The 20,695-nt window shown below is 37.9% G+C and overlaps 2 protein-coding genes across 2 annotated transcripts; one reads left to right on the top strand and one right to left on the bottom strand.

Moving 5' to 3' along the window:
• Positions 1 to 4,808: 4,808 nt before the first annotated feature.
• Positions 4,809 to 7,702, top strand: LOC131778419 (cytochrome P450 3A16). The gene is made up of 3 exons (XM_059094830.2): positions 4,809 to 5,400; positions 5,919 to 6,634; positions 6,941 to 7,702. The coding sequence occupies exons 1-3, from the start codon at positions 4,881 to 4,883 to the stop codon at positions 7,214 to 7,216; spliced, it is 1,512 nt and encodes a 503-aa protein (XP_058950813.2). The 5' UTR covers positions 4,809 to 4,880; the 3' UTR covers positions 7,217 to 7,702.
• Positions 7,703 to 17,576: 9,874 nt separating this feature from the next.
• LOC131778444 (histamine H2 receptor-like) lies at positions 17,577 to 18,467 on the bottom strand. The gene has a single exon (XM_059094861.1). It carries the CDS (start codon positions 18,465 to 18,467, stop codon positions 17,577 to 17,579), a length of 891 nt encoding a protein of 296 aa, XP_058950844.1.
• Between the last annotated feature and the right edge of the window lie 2,228 nt (positions 18,468 to 20,695).

Here is a 20,695-nt window from a genome sequence, read left to right as displayed (position 1 = left end):
TAAGCAAAGTTGCCGGTAAATGTGGCTTGCCATTGGTTAGTTTTGTTTCCACCGCCATTTGCGGTCGACCCCTACTAGCAAAAAGCGTGTAAACATTGCAGGTAGATGGAATTTTAGACAAAAATATTTATGACAAATTTCCAAACACAGCAATGACGTTTGTTCTAAACACGAATTTGCTTTATGGGTTGTGCTATAGAACTCGGGTATAGCCTCAAGTTAGGCTGGGTTTAAACAAAGTTCGGGCTGCCTACGATAGCTACACCTGTGGAATAAAAAACTAGAGAGTTGAATTGAAATCAAAACTGGCAATCGCAGTTCATAAAAAAATCAGAATTAGTCATTCAGAAAAACTGTGTTGTTTATGCTAAATAAGCATTGCACGGTACCTAGTTATGTCTGATATACTAATAATGATAACAACAACTTTGGCAAATTATAGTTTCAAATTAAGACAGTCGCCCTATGAAATTTTAAAGCACTGTTTCTATCTAGCCCACCCACTGAGCATAATTTGTAAAGTTTTTTATAGCGAAAAAAAAAAATCAGAAATGAACACTCAGAAGTCATCGACGTCAATCAGAGCATTAAAATTACAATTTTTTAGACTAATTATGCTTTATACATCTAGAAAGTTGAATAACGAGTTAATTCTACTCAATTTCTACTCTGTTATTGATTTGTCATTGTTGCACATTTAAATTGTGATTATAATATTTGCTACAGGAAGCCCACCAAGTAGAAGCCCTGTGACTTCTCATGGGTTTCCTCCCATCCTTTAGTCTTTTTTTCACATTTTAATTTAAAATATAATAAGTGTGATTTCTTTTAATAATGAAGCTTTAATTTAAAATATATGGTTTAATTGCGAATTCTTAATTTCTCGGGTAAAAGCAGCTAAAAGGTGTTATGAAATAGTTCCAGGATATTATGCACAGACCGTTAGGTGACATAACCAAATAGAAAATTAAGTATTCAACAGGTACCTGCATTTCTTTAATTTAACCTGCTAACTGCTTTTAAAAAAACGCACTGAAATCGCTTTAAAACGGACTCAAGATGGCACAGAAACACAAGTGTTGCACAGAAGAGACAAAGTAACTCGTTACTTTTGAATTTTTACTTTTCATATTACGATGGTTGGGTTCCCTTACGACTCTGATATTTAATGTTTATGTGCAATGTCATGTAATTTTAACGGCTCCCAAGGAGCTTGGGATACCTGTGAGTGAAAATGGTGAAGTCTCAAGTTGCGCAAAAATTCTTTACTTATCTTTTAAGGAAAAACAGGAAATGAGGTGAATGGATGGGCACGTGTGTTATGAATATGACACTATTTTTTTCGGGCGAAATAGCTTGCAAATACGATTCTTTCATGAATTTAACTTTGCCTTTGCGGCAGTCACTCGTTGTTTGTGACACTATGTCGTGTTCTCAGACAAGACACTTTATCTCAACAATGCATTGCACCCCTTAGAATTGGAAACCTTACGAAGCTTTGAGGGAGGGAGGGAGGGAAGAAGTTTCGTCACCTGTATTGGAGTGACTTTCTACATGGTGAAAATAAGAGGTATAATATTCCTAGTTCTAATGATACAGAAATTAGAATGAGCCACGGTAAGATATACAACTTGGCTTGTGATCACAAATTTCTAGATCCTCCTTAAATGCTTTTTAAAAGCAACCTGACTTTTCTTTCCCCCCCCCCCCCACCCCCCTCTTCCCCATCCCCTCCCATTCGTGCCCATGTCTTGAGTGGCTTTCACGAGTTTTAGCATTGAGTAATTAAAAGATTTTATTGCCACCGAGCAATGATTATCTTGAGCTCATGAAAATGATTAGTGAGAAAGGAATTTTTCTGGTGACCACTACAAGCCATGGCTGATATTTGTCCTTGTACGGTGCGACAAAGCTCTGAATAAGAAGCTCCTGATTGTTCAAGTTTTGTAAGAGTTCCAAGTTTGGCTTCAACTAAACGACACGGACAAAAGTTTCGACAAGAGCTGATAAGAAATTAGGACGTCTCGAAAGAAGGTTTTATCTTTCTTCTTAGTAGAGCAAATCTGCTGCTAATTGTTTTCTCGTCTTTATTTTTCATTCGTACTCTTTCACATATTTATAACTCTAAACAGCCAAGAGGACAAGGATTTATCAATTTTCTTATACCTTAGTAATCTTGCTCCATGATTAAAGTTCACAAAATAAATATTTAACTCAAGTGACAAAAAGGCCTTCGTGTTGTGAATTAATTAGCCCGTGATGGAAAACGTCAAACTTTCAGCAAATTCTAAATTATCATTCATCAGCCGGGTTTAGGTTTTACATAGGCCTTCCTCGATCATAAATTATTCTCAATTTTTTAAAAGCAAGAAAGCATCCTTTTCATCATTACGACTCATTTGTGACTTACTGAAATGGGTGACACCGCTGGATTTTTTACCTCGAAGGCTCGGTTTATTCCTTTGGGCATTGCTTTCGGTGGCTGCCGAAAACGTGTCGAATGATTTCGGTTTTATTCGTTTCGAAAAAGGTGAGATATTTTGGAAGAAGACCAAAGGAACTGCGGAAGGTACTTCAAAAGACTTGGACAATAGTGTAATTAAGCTACCTTGCGCGAACAGACTTGTGATCTTGTATCCTTTTGTTTACATTGTCTTGAGATGAATGAACTCGAGATCGATAAACTGCAATCATTTGAATGGATTTAGTTTCTATTCACGGTGTATTTTTAGCCTTTAGGAACAAAAAATGTGTGTGGGTTGGGTAAACACGCCAATCTTTTGTTAATTGGAAGGAATATGAATCAAACTTGACAAGGAGATATATTGAAATCTAATGTGTTTGTCCAATGATGAATGTAGAGTGTAGATTTTAGTGACATTTAGTGACACGAGTCTTGGTTTTCGTTCAGTTGATCATGACAACTCCATAGCGGATTAAACGTGAACCTCAAAAATTGAGGTTGTTAAGTATTCATATATTCAGGCTATTGTTCTTTCTCACTACTTATTCATTCCGATGAGTTTGCCGACATGCCGGCATGCTTCCGAAGATCGTGAAGAGCGCAACTTCTCTGATGTAGGTGAGATATTTTTCTTTTGTTAACAGATGAAATAAACTCTCCCGGGAATCTGCTTGATTGATGTCTAATAATTGCTACGCATTCCGGTGTGTTGGGCAACATGTCAAAGACATCAACCTTGAAGCGTACGGTTTTCAGGAAAGCGCTATTCAACTTTTAAACAGCTATTTAAATGAACGGAAATATCAAGTAAAGATCGGCCGTCATGTTAGTTCGAGCCGATTCGTGAGTCGTGGCTGTCCTCAGGGTTCCGCGCTTGGCCCGTTGTTATGGAATGTTTTCCAGAATGACCTATCCTACTGCCTAACAGCGAACTTGTCTATGTATGCCGACGACCATCAAATTTACCACGCAGGAGCAGACCAGGCAGCTGTGACTTTTCCCAGTTAAAGGATAGTGCCAACTTAACAATGATGATAGTAGCACAGTAAGAATTAGTCTTCCTTTTAAAGATCAAGTGGCCGCTAATGCGGTTCGTAAGCGGTTACGCGATCTTAGCCATAAGATTGGCCCTACTTTTCAACCAGTTTTCGTGAGTAAGAAATTGGGGCAAGACCTCAGACCCAAAGAAATCAAGCCGTCAATTGTTAATAAGCAGTGTGTTGTTTATAATTTTTCATGTGATCTGTGCGATGCAGATTATGTCGGGTATACAGCCCGACACCTTCATCAACGCATTGCTGAGCACAAAAATTCGGCAATCGGCAGACATTTCTTAGAAGTTCATGGTAACAACAACCTTTTGAGAGAAAGCCAATTCACGGTTTTAAGAAGGTGCCAGAGCAAATTTGATTGCTTAGTATTTGAAATGCTCTTCATTGAGAAACTTAAGCCCAATTTTAAATATTCAGACGGACTCCATACGTGCGAAACTCTTTGTTTGATATTTTCTCGCTTTACAATTTTTTTTAATCAGCTATTGTTGTTGTTTTTTTTTTTTTTAGTATTTATAGACCAAAAATCACTTACTTATTTTGACTTGATAATGACGTTCAGCTAACGTCGAAACGTCGTCGCTTTTTAGCAATTTTTTAATCTTGAAATGATTTTAAGAAATGTTTTATCGCAATTTTTTATAGTGAAATGCTTTTCAAAATCACTTCTTATTCTCTTAACTTCACATCGCAAATACCGTACTATGTTAAAATACGCGAGCTCCGTTTGGGGGCGCGCGGTGCATGCAATGTTTACTTCTACTTGAAAAGACATGTAAGCTGTAAGTTTGATGCGAGGTTGATGTCTTTGACATGTTGCCCAACACACCGGAATGCGTAGCAATTATTAGACATCAATCAAGCAGATTCCCGGGAGAGTTTATTTCATCTGTTAAGAAAAGAAAAATATCTCACCTACATCAGAGAAGTTACGCTCTTCACGATCTTCGGAAGCATGCCGGCATGTCGGCAAACTCATCGGAATGAATAAGTAATGAGAAAGAACAATAGCCTGAATATATGAATACTTAACAACCTCAATTTTTGAGGTTCACGTTTAATCTGCTATGGAGTTGTCATGATCAACTGAACGAAAACCAAGACTCGTGTCACTAAATGTCGCTAAAATCTACACTCTACATTCATCATTGGACAAACACATTAGATTTCAATATATCTCCTTGTCAAGTTTGATTCATATTCCTTCAAATTAACAAAAGATTGGCGTGTTTACCCAACCCCCACACATTTTTTGTTCCTAATTTGCATTAAGATGAAGCCTCAAACGGTAACAAAACAGATTTGTGTCTAGAAATCAATTTGAAACAGGTTGGCCATTACGCTTTTTAGCCAAACGGGAGAAAATGGTCGATTCAGCTTTAGGATTATCAGACCTCGGTTTTTATGACTGGATAGGTCTTTTATTCCTCTTAGCAGCAACTGTTTATTGGTTTGGCGTCTCTGGATACACTCTAACAAGTCATGTCTGCCTTCCGGGACCGAAGCCTTGGCCTTACGTCGGAAACCTACTCGATGCTTCAAAATATGATGGTCTGCACAACGCTTTCTTAGCATATACCGAGAAATATGGCAAGGTTTTCAAGATGTACATGGGCAGAGATCCCATTATAGCCGTTGCCGATCCTGAAATTCTGAAGAATCTTTTGGTTAAGGATTTTCATAAGTTCAGGAACAGACCAGATTTTCTAGCCGGAAGACCACCGCTCAGCAAAGGTTTGTTTGGTGCAAGAGATAATGATTGGAAACGAGTCCGCTCCATCCTTACACCGACGTTCAGCTCGCTTAAGATGAAAGAAATCGTACCTATAATCGAAGAAGCAGCTGGAATTGTGGCGTCAAAGTTCGAAAATTTAGCAAACGAAGGTCAGTGCATAACGCCGATATCACCGGTAATAGAGTGGTCAAACGTCTGTGCATGTGCGATCTTGTAGAGGCTAGGTGCCATACTTTTATATTGTCAAAACCAAGTTTTCTTACAAACAACCACACAAGTAAGGAAACCGCGGTGTTTGAAACCTTATAACTATTTTGGTAAAGCTAAAAAAATGGTAAATCAGTCGGAAACCCGTAATTAAATAACATTTCTGTCATAAGAGTCTCGATTTTTCCTTATCCTTCCTTCTGTTCCCTTTTACGGATTTAGAAGAAGTCGTTAATGCTTTATTTCGCTTATTTGGCGTGACAACGCCAATGCGCATACCCTACATTCAACCGCTGTATTGGTACCGGCATACTCGTAAACTTGCGACGGAGTTGAATCTCAATCAGAAGAGGTAATAATACTCTTATCCAAAGCTTTTAAAACCTTTACGAGAGATCGTTTCTAACTTTCGAAAGTAGATCTTACACGATTTTAATTTAGATGCCACAATCTTCTGCAGATAGAAGTGTGGATGTGTCTACTCCTTTTTCTCAATTCACCTTGGACGTAATTCTATCTGCTGGATTTGGGCTTAAGTCGGACGTGCAAACCAACCCCGACTCAGAGCTTTTGAAGAAAGCAACAACTGTGTTCATCGTACCAGTGTATGTACGAGCACTGTCCATGTTTCCTTTCTACCGCCATTTAAGAAAATTCATCGACCTTAATCCTATCCAGCATGTGGACTACTTCGAGACACTAGCAAGGGGTATAATGAAGATCCGACGAAATGGTTCATCTGGACGCAAGGATCTTGTCCAGCTCATGTTAGAGGCGCAAGAAGTGGTCAACAACAATGAAGTCAAAACTTTGACGGAAGAGGAGATCGTAGCCCAGTGCATAACGTTCTTAGTGGCGGGCGCAGAAACAACAGGGTCTACATTGGCCATGATTGCGTACCATCTCGCTTCTTATCCAGAGGTTCAAGACAAGCTGCTGCAAGAAATTGACGAAGCTACACGTACACGTGGTAATTTGTCAACTTACGAGTTCGTGCAAGGCCTCGAGTATCTCGATCGAGTCCTTTCTGAGGTTCTACGATTGTTTACAGTTGGTTTCGTAAATGTTCGTGAGTGCATGGAGAGCTGTGTAATAAACGGAGTGGAATTCCCTGCTGGTGTCAGCGTGTATATTTTGTCATACTGTGTCCACCGCGATCCTCATTTCTGGCCCGAGGTAAAAATAGAATATAAAAATTCATTATAGTCTCTCTCAGTTGAAGAATTAATTAAATTAGAATGAGACTCCTTTCTCTCCTATTTCCTTGCTACCCAGAGATAGAAGTGAGTAGCAGCAAATTGTCCTGAAACAAACGCAAAGTTGCCACAGACGACAAGAGACCGCAATTAATATCCCAAGGAGGGATAGGCTTAGTATCCTTAGACCAAAATCCAAATTCTCGCCGCTGCCAATTCTGCTCAGAAATTATCAATTTAGCAGGTAAAATATAACGCTAATGAATAATGTCCGTTTCTTTTGTAGCCAGAGAAATTCGACCCAGACCGTTTTCTTCCAGAAGTGGCTGAAAAGCGCCCGTCCTTCTCCTATTTACCATTTGGCCTGGGTCCCAAGCAATGCCTTGGAATAAGATTGGCTGAACTCGAAATAAAGACAGCCATGGTTCAAATTTTACGAAAGATGAAATTTGAAAGGGGAGTCGATTCCACTGTCTCTATTCGGTTGCACGCTTCCACCATTTTAGGGCCCGTCGAGCCAATTCGTGTCAAAGTCGTGGCTAGATCACGTAATGTGCCTTGAAGTTGCTGTCGTCTCATAATGGTTGATGGATTTAGAGCAAAAGAGGACAGTTTATGGACGTTTACCAAAAAGCGAACTAGCGTTTATGGCGATCAGAGAGAAAACATGCAATATTATCAGAAGGGTACCAAATATTTCAACTTCATGCTTATTTCCGACCGTTAACCACAAAATTTAGTGACTTGCTAAAACTGCCATCTCTTTTTTATTATTATTATAATCGGCACCGGTCTCATTTTTTTTTTATTATTATTATGATTGTTATTAAGCCGGCCGAAAGACTCGTAGGAACATGAAAGACGGAAGGCTTAAAACATCTAAATCAGCATGAACTGAGTCTAGAGTCTGTGTTACACTCGCTCTTGAGTAAGTTGCCCTCCTCACTTATTCTTGACTGTAATGACTATATTTTATTCAAAACTTACGTATCATACTATCTTTGGCTCAAATATATATTTGACATGTAAAGCAACCAATTAAAAGTGTTTAGCGTTTACTTGTATTCATCAAGTAAACGCTAAATTTACATAATGTAAGTTTCCAAGTTTTGCAGACCCTCCTTAACTGGATAGCTGGATGCACGACCTGAGTTCTCATCCTAAATATAAACTTTCCCTTTGTCTCAACAATAAATTAGCGGATTAAAAAGCGAGATTAACATTACACATGTTTGCCAAACGTGACCGTCGACAGGGCAGTTGTTATTATATCCTAAGGTGAAGGGACAGAGAGGAATTGGAAGATAGCAGGCAACAACAGCTCCAACCACTAACACAGTTGTCTAAACGGCGCCTTGCTTTCTTTGGCAAATCTTTCTGCTTCTTCTTTGGGAAGTTGCTATGTTTTTATCTTCCTTTGGTGGCAACGGGTTTCTTGATATACAATGGCATAAGCGAAGGTAGTGAAAACGACACTGGAACAAGCGGTAAGACCTGTAATATGAACTGTCACTCTGATTGGTCAAAGATCTATTGCATAATTGCCTGTATGCCTTTGGTTGGAAGAAATGAAAAGGAAACTTTGAACGCCAAAAACAACGACAAAGATTTTATTTTATCAACATTATCAAATTTTATATCTAAAATTCAGTTTAACGAACTGGTTGCTCCGTTTTAAGCCGTTTTTATTTGCTGTGAGGTTAAAGAGAAAGAACTTCAGAAATTCTCTGATACAGTTACCCAAACTGCTCGCCGAGAGGAAAAAGTTGGCGTGTTTTTGCTTCAAAAAAATTGAAGCGACTAACTAACTGGAGTTACCCTTACAAACAAGTTATAAACCTCGCTTATGAGATCTTGATGCTTATTTTTCGTCTTCTGGCTTCCTCAAAGTATTCAATGTTTTTAAGGAAATTAACAGCGAAACCAGACGTTGAAATAAAAAGAAACATACCACAACGTAAAATGAAACATTTTGTATCGGTGTATCAGTGTCAGCCAGAAATAGATATATCGCTATATTCTAGGAGAAAAACCATCAGCTGCACAAATAGTATGTAACAAAAAATTATTTACCCGTAAAATAGGGACAGTCACTTTTTCTCTCTGTTTTTTTTTTTTTTAACAAACATTTGGCAGGAACAACCGATTTCCTCTAATATGATTAAAATTATCAAAAACAAACAAACAAAACAGATTAAAAATTGGTTCGCAATGCATACCCAAAACTACAAAAAGTAAGCTCAATAAATTGCACTCCTGGCAAGAATGTTTGCATCTCTACAACTAAGTTTTGTGAGAATCAGATTTTGCGTACAGTAGATTTTAACCTTCTTGACCCAAAATATGTCTTCCCCAGAACACAGTTAATGAAAAAACTGTTTATCGAGTGGATGGAAAATGCGCTAATAAAATGTACATAAATTATTAGGAAGATTTTTTCTTTTTTCTCCGCTGTATCTTTCTCTTTCACTGGATGGCTGGATGCACGACCTTGGCTCTTATTTTAAATATGAACTTCTTTATTTCTTTTTGTCTGCTGTATTAAATCATCGCCAGAAATCAAGGACATTTCGAGCCCGCTAACAATTATCAGCGGTATATCGTATTACACTCCGGAACAATAGAATATCAAGGAGAATTCAATATTCAATATGGCGGCGATCGCGGCTCGATCTGCAAAGAAGAGTGTTTCGTACCATGACTTATACAATTTGAGCACCGCAGATCTTCTATTTGATGAGAAGAAAAAGAAAAGAAGACCTGCAAGTAAATCTTTGGGATTTTTCGAAGCAGAGTGATGACATGATGTCAGAATTTTGATTTGCTTTAATTTAATTTTCGCGCTAAGACTACCAAATTTGCATTCAATGCCTGGCATATTTTTATTCCGAAAAGGACCGATAACTAATTTATTTCCCTGCAAGAACATAAACAAATATGGCCGACGATTCGAAGATCAGCGTTGCTCGTGTTTAACTATTTCAGTCATAGTTTTCATGGCGTCTCGTCACTTACTCAGCGTGGAAAATAAGGGATATTCTGGCGCGTTGGGAACTTTTTTGATGGGAGGAAATGGCAATTTTACAGGATATTTGGACGCTTCGAACTATGTAGCAGTCAATTCGATCGAGAGCAGTTGACTTTATTGATGCACTTTCCTGTAATAGGCGAGTGTTTGGGATGGAGAACGACGGATTTTGAAGAACTGTATGGCGACCTAGGTCAAATGATCAATGACAAAAGAACTGGCTCGGGAAGTAAGTGGTTTTTATTTATCGACTCTCTGTGAGGTTTGATGAATAGCAGAATCAGTACTGAATATGTCTCGATCGAGAGCAGACGGGACTATGAGCTCCTGATTGTTATATTTTAGAAATTTTACAAATTTCCATACAGTTTCTTATATTATTTGGACGCCATTATGGACGAAATGCGCAAGCGCGGCCGCCATCTTGTCCAATATTTCTGCCGATGCGATGGATTAACAAGAGACTTTAACGTGACAAATGTTTGCCACAATGTTTCAGTGATAGGGAAAATTTCTCTTTGGTTCTCTTTGATAACTCTTTCCACTTCTCCTTGGGGCAGTTGCTGTGCCTTTATCTTCTTCCGGTAGCGAAGGTTAGTTACGAAAACGATGCTCAAAATAGTGATAAGGGTTCCCATGAGATGTAATACTTGCATTCACTACATTCATAAATACCTGGGAAACAACCAGAAATCTTTGTTAAAACATTTTTGGCAATGCTATCAGCAATATTTCACTATTTTCATTGCTGCCAATTGTCAATGAAAATTATCTGGAGAGGCTACTTTAGTAGTGTAATGCTTTGCAATCTTCTTTCCTTAACACTAATGACACTTACTATGAAACTGACAGAAACCCTTTCAGCAATTTATGACGCGCGCCTCCAAGATCCTGATTCTGATTTTTGATCATTTTGGTTCCTCAATATATTGACCATGCTTTTAAGAAAAGAGAAGATATACAATCAGTCTTTGTCAAAAATTATTCTTGACGAATCACAAACCGCTTCAAAGATATTTGGCAGAACATGAAAATAGTTTACCCGTAACTGATATTTTACAAAGCTTAAGGTAGTAACTGAGCATTTCCTTTAATGTGGTTAAAATAAAGAAAATAGAACATAAAATTGTTCGGCATTGCAGAAAAGTAAGCTTAATACATTGTACACCAAGTGAGGATATTTGCTTTGCTCCAATAAAGTTTTGTGAGGATCAGTTTTGGTGTGCGGTAAATCCATCTTCTTTGACCCAAAATTTGTTTTACCCAGAACTCAGAAAAGGCGTCAGCTAACAGCAGCATTTCAACAATTCAAGAAGCTCGCCCTTTCGTATTTTCTGTTATTCAAAATATTGTCTGTTTCTAAGGAAACCATCAGCGAATCCAGAAATTATGGAAGCAAAACACTTGATATAAAATTAGACTTGTTAATTTAACAGTCTCCAAGAATTTCTTAAACTATAGTCAACCAGCTATTTCGAATTACATCTTGATCTTGGTCGGCGTTTTTTCTCTGATCTATCCTTAAAATTACTTGGCAAATGTTTCCACCAAATTTTTTTCCCCTCACAGAAAGAGAAGGACGAAGAAGCCAAAGAAAAGGTAATTCCTCCCATGGCAAATATATAAATCATCTCCTAAGAATGGCTTCTCAGTCTACATTATACAACAACAACACAAAAGAAAGCTTTTTCGAAAACATTTTTCGCCGCCTAGTCAAATTGATTTCCTTGGAGCTCAGCCCATTCTTCAATCTCAATCAAAAGTGACTGAAAATTGCTCAAGATTTTTCACATATTAGCACATGTTTTTTTGCCCCCCAAAGCCCATTTTTTGTGGTCGCGATCACTTATAAAACTTCGTTCCTCTCTTCGGATTTTTTTGTGGCTGTGATGTAAGTTATCTATTTATTTAACGTATCTCTACCGAATTTTTGCCTTGGCACCATAGGTTTGAACGGTTATCTAGTTGCATCGCAGTTTTTTCATTGTCAAGGAAGTTATTTGTTAGTCTTAAGCTCTCTTCTTTAGGTTCATCAACTGAGATTTTCGTTAAAAATGTTAATTATACCTATCTCATCTTTGGTGCCGTAGCTTTGAATTCAGACTCCTACTTCGTCCATCCAATATTTTTTCATTTGAATGAAGTAAACTAGGTTTTGAGAGCAAGGATTTATACGAACGTCTGATCTTGATATATGTAGCTTCCTTTACCTTATGGAACTGTGACTTTCGCGTTATGCGGAGCGATGAAGTACCCTGATGCAACACGATTACATTTCGTATATGGCCAATGATGTTTTTGTTTGGTGTTCTTGAACCCGGTTCCTAGCTAGAGTACAAGTCCTAACTGTTTCCCCCACATGATAATGCCCAATTTTTTACACTTAATTTATAGTAGATAACACCACGTCGTTGTAAATTTGGGGCTTACATGCATTTTTTACTTACGTAAAAGTTATTATACGGCTTTCAATTGTGGTAAAGGTTTTTAAATTCCCTCTGGATAACTTCTTAGGTAACTTGTATGTACACCATACGTAACCTGTTCTTGTCTCATTTACTGTAATCTGGCTATTGCCGTTTTTTGCCTCTCTTGGCGAGAGGTTGGAACAGGCCAAAACCACCTCAATGGAGTTTCATTCCCGTGCGGCATGTTTTGAAAAGTGATTTCTCGCCTCACACGCATAATTGCCCATTTCATGTAGTCCTAAGAAACAAATCCTGTATTTGTAGGCGTTATCGTGTGGCTTAATTGTTTAATGTAATTCAGGCTACATATCAATCTCAATAAACTCCATAAAAAGCCAAGTAATGCACTTTGATACTATCGCAAAAGAAATAAAACCAACAAGAACGCCAATAAATAAGAGAGATAAACTTTTTTTGGTAGTCTTGAATAGACAGACTAAAGCCTACCTTCGTATGGTAATATTCAGAAAGAGATACCATATTAACTCCAAAAAAAAAATTTACCGGGCTCCGTAACGGGTAAACATCGCTTTTTTTTCGTTAGCAAACGTTTCCTCATTCATAATTTACAGCCCAGACGCGCTTAACATGTGTTTTTTTTTGGCTCAAATTTCGAAATCTTGGGTCGGAAAAATTGGAAGGTTTGAACATTACCCCCAAGCAAATAATGGCTATGGTATCGAAGATGAGACAGGTGTCAAATAAATTAAGATTTTACATAAAACTTGGTTGACGAACCTAAAATAGTGAGCTTTTAACTCACTAATGATTCTAAGACTTAAACTTAACTGGCCATGAAAAAGCCTCGACACAAATAATCCTCTTTAATCCAGTGACGCCAAAGAAAATAAATTTCGAATGAATTATAGCAGAATTTTTCTTTGAATACAAATCTTTGCTGACGAAAGAAAGAAGAATGATCTTTAGAGGCACAAAACATTACATCTAGAATTGCAAAGCAAAAAATTTATTAAATTTAGAGCACGATATACTGTATGAAGAGACGAGCAAGCTATTTCTAGTTATCGCAACCGCTAAAAATGGGATGAAAAATCTATAGTGATTTCAATCGCTCTTGGATTAAAAATGATTCATAGGCGTTAAGTGTTTCCATGCAAGTTTTATCTTGTACTGTCGTTGTGTAAATAGACTGGGAAGTCATTCTTAGGAGTGCTTAAACTACTTACAATAAAAAGCATTAGATTTCCTCTGCCTTTTCCTCCTTCCGTTTTCAAGCATTTGCACATTACTTTCAGCGGTAGATTAAAGTTAAAATTGAAAAGATAAACCAATGACCAGACCCAAAAGACATAGCTGATTTGCAGTATAATTTCAAGTCGACATGGCAAACTTCTCCTTGGCTAGCTTTACGAGCGCTTCAAACACAACTAGTGGAGAAAGCAATGCAGCAGATGTTTCTCTGGAGGTTAGTGATGTCATTACTCTCATCCTCAACGCCATCACTTGTCCGTTCACGGTTCTGCTCAACGTGCTAGTGATAATGGCCGTGAAAAGAAGATCACGGCTGCAAACCAACAGCAACATCTTGCTGACCCGTTTAGCGATAATTGACGCATCAACTGGTCTCCTTGGGCAGCCAACCTTTATCCTGTGGCAGATATTCCTTTTACTTGGTGTCAGTAGCAGCGTAGTAATTAAAAATCTCCATTTCGATGTCATGTCTACATTGCTGGTAGCTTCATGCTTTCATCTGATGATGGTAACTTTCGAGCGGCTCATAGCGATGAAATTTACTATGTACTATTTGATAATTGTAACTGATAGTACTATAAATCTAGCAGTGTTGTTAGTTTGGATCATGTCTCTCATAATTGGGTTTTTCAGAATGATAAAAAATTTACAGATATTTTTTTTTTTAAGCAGCATTGTCATTAGTTCATGTATCTTTTCTGTTACCTTCTCTTATATGATCTTGTATCACGAAACAAGTCGCCATAAAAAGAAGATGAAAGCACAACAACTCCGTCTAGAGGAAATAGAGACATTCACTAGAGAGAACAAGGCGCTGAAGACAACTGTGTTTATAGTGGGTGCTGTTTTTATTTGCTTTCTTCCAGTTTGTTTCTGTTTTATGCTTTTAACCCCAGGAATTTATGACGTTTGCATAATCAACGAAGCTTTGATGCAAACGTTTGCCATGATAAATTCGTTTGTTAATCCACTAATATACTGCTGGAGACAAAAAGAAATGAGAAAGTTTGTGTTTAGAATAAGAACCCACGCCGTGCATTCAGTTAGTGAGTAATCGTATAAGGCAAATATTCGAGGTCCCCATGACCTTTGAGGAATACAATAAAATTCTATTTTGTTTGCATTGTTGTGTGTTTTGAGAATAATGTAATTGATTAATTTATGAAAAATTCAACATCTCGAATCTGATAAATTCACAGCTAAAGCAAGGTGTAAGATGTTGCTTCGGAATCGAGTGAAATACGACCGGAGGAACTCAGTTGTAGACTTGAAAAAAATATGACGTTTGCTTCATCAACAAACTCTTGATGAAAGTCGTTGATAAACTTGCTTGTCAATCCACTGATTTACTGCTGGAGACAAAAATATATGATAAAGTTTATATTCAGAATGAGAATTCAGGCTCTGCGTCCAGCTAACGAGTAATAGGGTGGAACTTGGTCACAAAAATTAATCTGAAAAAATCCTGAACGTGATCATGTTATGACAATAGATCATGATAATTCTAAAATAATAATTGATGCAAACGACAGTCAGATCACTCAGATCAGTATTATTTACGGCTCTACACGTTATAACTTTTCACTTTTTCCATCCATATACTTCACTCGAAAATTCGTAGTAGCTAGGGGCAAACAGATTTTGGTTCATAAACGTTAAATCTACTGCAAACATAGCCTAGTTCCCACAAATCTCGATTGAAAGATTTATTCATTCATACAGTATTTTATCCCTGATCATGTCGTGGATCGGCGAAAGCTTGGATTTTGACAATTCTACTAGGCGTGAGGTTCGATTCCTCATGGAGACTCAGAATCCCACGCTCGTGAAAAGAAGGAAACCATCCTTCTCTGATTTCTTTGCCGAACTCAGAACTCACCATCTTTCTAATTTAATTTTCCAGTCAGTTTTCAATATCCACGCTAGGTAGGATCGAATCTTTTGGTCCGAAATATTCATATCTGTTTCTCATCTTGGCTTACAGATCTATACTAGGAATGAAATTCTTAGGTGTGACTTTGTAACATAAATCCATTTAATGAACAAGGAAAGGCAAATACTGACAACCAGAAATAAATTTATTGATGCTTACCAAAGTTTACGTTGAACTTCCATTATCGACCTACGATTTAGGGACACTGATGGCTCTTTTCTGTAACTCACAGAAACGATTTTTTGAAACTGTTAATTTATTCACCAAGGAAGAATGTTTTCAAGATATTCTTAGCTGTTATCAGGCACAAACGTTCTCCCTAAAGTTATTCTAGTTGTAACAAGTAAATAAAGTTTTGCTTAAACTTGAAAGTACCATCATCATGGGATATATAACCGCACTTATACCTTGCATGATCTTGCAGGATCTAGCTCCTATATGAAAAAAGTAACAATAACTGAATCTCATCTCTGAGAACACAACACTATCAAGGGCCACATCGACAATTTGGTATCAATGTTAAGCCAGAAAAGGCTGTGGTTATTCATCGTGGTGAATAACAATAAAAGCTACGTTTTTCGTTTGTCTCACGATGTAGTCACGTGTGATGTAGATCGCGACGTTTCGACTGCATACTGCTAGTCTTCTTCAGGCGATGAGGTCGACTGGTCATGTGTGATCTTATAAAGCATGATGCTCTGCTGTGATTAGTTATTTTTCAGCAGCTCTGATTGGTGCGTTTCGATCCTTGTTGTTTACTCATTGATTTCCTCCCTCGGCGGTCCGCTGTCGCACAGCTCTCCTGTTGTTGTGTTTTTGATCGTTGACATCCACGCTTCTGGAATTTCTATTCCAATATCCCTGTTGATGTTGTTAGGGTGAAGCCTTATGTGAATTGCCTCTTTGACCCTGCGCGTGTAGTAATATGGGTCACGATCAATAAACTTTACTTCGTTCCAGAGCGGCTTGTGTCCGGTGTTGTGGGCATGCTCTGAAACGGCGGAGGTCTCGGTACGGGAGAGTCGGATGTCTCGATTGTGCTCCTTAATTCTGTCTTGCATAGGTCTTTCAGTCTCTCCGATGTACACTTTTCTGCATTCACAGGGAATCCTTTAAACCACGCCATCTTGTTTAGCCGGGTCGACAGCGTCTTTTGGCCGTACTAACTGAGATCTTAGCCTAGTCTCCGACTTGAAAACAGCGCGTACGCCTTGTTGTTGTGGGAAACGGCGAAGCTGTTCGGACAGACCTTTGGCATAAGGTAAAACCGCAGTCTCGTTGGCGGGTTCGGCACTGTTGTTTGATTTTTCGAGATCACCACAATGACGGGAAAAAGAAATCAAGGGTTTTCATTTTAAACTGCGGGCTAATAAGAGTTAGATCTTGCTTTCAAACCAAGTCACATTTGCTTAATTACTCTTACACCGACTTACCTGTATGGTTTAATATATGCATAGAAAGGTTGTTTTAGTTTTTGTTTTTCTTCATCATCAAGCAAAAGTTTGGTTGCAATTGAATCATTACAAACGATTGCAGCAAAAAATGAGCAGGGGCTGTAAAATACTTGAATTGTGAATTTAATTGTACAAGCAACACCAAAAAGTTAACAAATTGTCCAGAAACGTTAAAAGTGGTCTTCAAACACACCACCCACACCAAACAACGGGATGAAAAGGATGGTGGGAGAACTATAAACCGGAACAAAAACCAGAATTTCTCGACGTGTCATTCCAGGTAAATGTGAATACCATTCTTTCACTGTGGAAAGTAAGCTGTGAAAGCCCTAGACGACGCTGCTCGTGCGAGCCATGCTATCTTATATGAATAGCCTGAGGTGCAAAATCACAGTGATGGAAGGAGGCGTCAAGAGCCAATCAAGTAAAGTAATAATTCTTTTAATCATATCTGCACGTATACCAAGCATTACCTTACTTCAAGCTTCAGGAAAAAACAAGCGAATTACTTCATCAACAAAAATAAGGTCTAATTCCTATGTAGACACCCTAAAGCTTAATTATCTGAAATAAACTCAATCATTGCTCACTTTGAGAAATGAAGAACTGGAATCATTTAAGGTAGCTATATCTGCGAAAAAAGGCTGAGCCTGAATTTGAGGAAATACCCTTCCTTGCAAAGTCTTCTTTTCCGTTAGTTCAAATAATGCTTTCGAGAATCACATTTTGCCTGTGGTAAATGAGTCGACTCTCCTAATCAATAATGTAGTTCTCATACAAAAACTGAGCAGATTCCTTTTTCAGTTCCTCTGTCAAAGTCCCCTTCTTCATTGGATGGCTGACTGCACGACCTGGGTCCTTCTTCTACAGTGTGTAAACACGAGCTTCCTAATTGCTTTTTGTCTCCAGCAATAGATCAGTGGATTAACAAGCGAGTTTAACATATTACAAGTTTGCCACATTGATCCATTGATAGGGCAAAAGCTATAAAGGCCTGTAACTACAACGATGAGACAAAAACAAACTGGAAGAAGGCAGATGATAACACCACCAACAACCAACACAGTTGTCTGAAGAGCCTTGTTCTCTTTGGTAAATCTTTCCACTTCATCTTGAGGTACTTGTTGTACTTTTATCTTCCTTTGGTGGCGACGTGTTTCACGATATAAAACCACATATGTGAAGACAATGAAAAGGATACACGAAATACCGACAAGGCCTGCCACGTAATATAATACTAGATACAGCTTTAACGCATGACAAAAATTACATATTAAAGCAAAGATCCAAACAACTATCACTGCCATCGTCATGTTATTACCAGTGACAATGTTTGGGTAGTGCGTCGTAAATTTGATCGCAATAAGCCTCTCGAAAGTAACCAAAATCAGATGAAGGCATGAAGCCACTGCAAATGTAGTTGCAACATTGAAGTGAAACCTTCCAACTGTTTTGCTGCCATTGAGACCTGATAATTGAAATATTCTCATCAGGATATATGACGGTTGGCCCAAGAGACCAGTTAATGCGTCAGTCACCGCTAAACAGGCCAACAAGATGTTGCTGTTGGTTCGGAGTCGACGTCTTGTTTTCACGGCCATTATCACTTGCACGTTGAGCAGAACTACGAAGGGACAAGTGATAGTGTTGATGATGATAGCGATGATGTAACTAACCTCCAGAGGGACTTTAGCTGTGTCGCCTTCGGTGGTTGCCATTTTTCAGAGTTTGAAAAAATTGCTGATAAACTTGATTTGTTGAGTTGGATGACTTTTGAAGATTAACTGTACCGTTTGGATCAATATGTTGGATTTTGGAGGTTTCGGAGGCTTTGATTGACTGGCTCTACTCTGGTACTCATGTGTTTCCACTTAAGATTTTCTCGCGCATGAATTGCAATGATAACTAGTTTTTTCGAATAATGCAGTGATAAATTTTGTTGATTATGGTGATTTGAAAGCTAATAAAGTTCAACTCATAGATCGCCTCCCCCATTTTTTTTGTCTTTCTTTTTTTTTGGCAATTTGACGGGACACTATTTTTTATTGTTAGTATTTCTATTTTAGTTTTTGTCGCACATTAATCACCTTAACTGTTAATTGTAACATGAAAACGGCTGCTAACACTTCCGGAAATCACAAAATATAAGGAGCGAGAGGAGTTAGAGTGGGCGAATATAGAAGAGAATGGCACTGATTGCGAACGGAAATGTCCCATTGTAGGCAAGCACAATGAGCTGAAATTAATATCAACTGAAATGATTTGCACACATCTCTAAGATAACTCGTTCATTTTTTTTGTTCCTCTTCTGACTTAAATCTACCTCTGAAGCACTCTTTAAAAGACTAATATATACTCTCTAACATATATATTCTCTAACATCAACCAAGGGGTTTTATAGTGTGAATTTGAGTTTTACCTAATTCCTTTCAAATGTTTTATATTAGTTTAGTCAAGTAGGTATTAAACTCAAAAATATATATAATTCAAAGGAGTGGTTATTTTGAAGTTACATCCAAAATGAATGTTGATGAATTTAGCAATAATTTTTTTTTAAGATGAGTCCATGAGAGCACCTCTCAACACTATTCATTTGCCTTGAATGCTAAAAAAAAGGTAACTAACTTCTGAACACGCCTCTCGGTGCCATTCCCATTGTTTGACCGGATAACAACTGAGAGCGCGTTGAGATCATATCAAGTGTCCTGAAAGCTGTCGGAAGCTGTTAGACTCCCCTTTGTATTTTTTAGCCCCAATCTTTATGATGTCCTCTATTTCAACGGCTTGGTCACTTAATCAGAGCTTGGTATTTTCAAGCGAAACTGTTCCGGTTGATGAAATTACTGAATGAGAAAACTGAAAATTATTTCATAACAACCCAACATCAACTTCGACTTGGAGGTAAAGTAGCTGTTGTCCGGGGAAGGAGAGAGCGAGGTTGACGGTGAGATATATTCTGAAGAACTGACTGCTTTTGTTCCGTTATTGAGTTACATGTTTAGCATTGGACAAATTTAAGGCTCACACCATACAGTAATTGGCGATTTCATAGTGTAACCACCGAAATATCTAATTTTTGTCTTTAATCTATCTTATTCGTAAGCTTATATGTAAATTTAATTCAGTTAGTGTTCGGAGAACTTTTTCAGGAACGTTCTTGGGTGGGTTCCGCACCCCTCCAAGGGCGTGGGGCGTTAGAGGGGTGGGGGGGGGGGGGGTGGATTCCGCTTCTTCTTGTTGATCTGGTCGTTGGGGAAAAGTAGGGAAGGTAATGAACATTTTTATATTAGTGGGTCGTGCATCTGGTATCTGAGCTACGCAGCCATCTCTCACTCATTGTACCGGCACACTTCGGTTTATACAGTCAACACTGAACGATCAACATCTTCAGTACAATGATAATGTGATATTTTGTAAAAGTGTAATATGTGGTGAAATATTATTGAAAACTTAAAATTCGATTTTAATGCCGTTATACCGCGCAGTATTTTTTGTATATGTATTATTTGCATTTTAACTGACAAAAAAATATTTTAAGAAATTTCTGTTTTCCTGTAAGTAATTATCCAATTTTCCATTGTAAGTAATACGTAAGTAACAAAAAAAATACTTTAAAAAATTTCTGTTTTCCTGTAAGTAATCATCCAATTTTCAATAGTAAGTAATTCGAGTTTAAATTTGTCTTCTGTAATAAGTTGTATAGCTTCCCTGATAAAACAGATACAAATATTATACATGAATTCGTAAACACTATTTCTGATATCGTTTTCGTTGCCTTTCTTTGTGTGATTTTGTATCATAAAACACGTCGCCCCCAAGAGAAAAAAACGCTTAAGAAAACTGTTTTTGTGATTGGTGCTCTTGTAGTCTGCCTTCCTCCCCTTGTTTTCTGCCTGGTCTTTTTCCTTTCATCTGTATCATCGACGAAGTATTGATGCAGACAATG

The sequence above is a fragment of the Pocillopora verrucosa genome, chromosome 10, assembly GCF_036669915.1.
Source record: "Pocillopora verrucosa isolate sample1 chromosome 10, ASM3666991v2, whole genome shotgun sequence".
Lineage (NCBI taxonomy): Eukaryota > Metazoa > Cnidaria > Anthozoa > Scleractinia > Pocilloporidae > Pocillopora > Pocillopora verrucosa.
This window is presented reverse-complemented; position numbering and strand designations above follow the sequence as displayed.

Excerpts from the sequence above, each read along its gene's own strand:
- LOC131778444 (XM_059094861.1), bottom strand. The coding sequence starts at position 18,467 with ATGGCAACCACCGAAGGCGACACAGCTAAAGTCCCTCTGGAGGTTAGT.
- LOC131778419 (XM_059094830.2), top strand. The coding sequence starts at position 4,881 with ATGGTCGATTCAGCTTTAGGATTATCAGACCTCGGTTTTTATGACTGG. Across the intron at positions 5,401-5,918 it reads CGAAAATTTAGCAAACGAAG|ATAGAAGTGTGGATGTGTCT; the intron begins GTCAGTGCATAA and ends AATCTTCTGCAG. Across the intron at positions 6,635-6,940 it reads ATCCTCATTTCTGGCCCGAG|CCAGAGAAATTCGACCCAGA; the intron begins GTAAAAATAGAA and ends TTTCTTTTGTAG.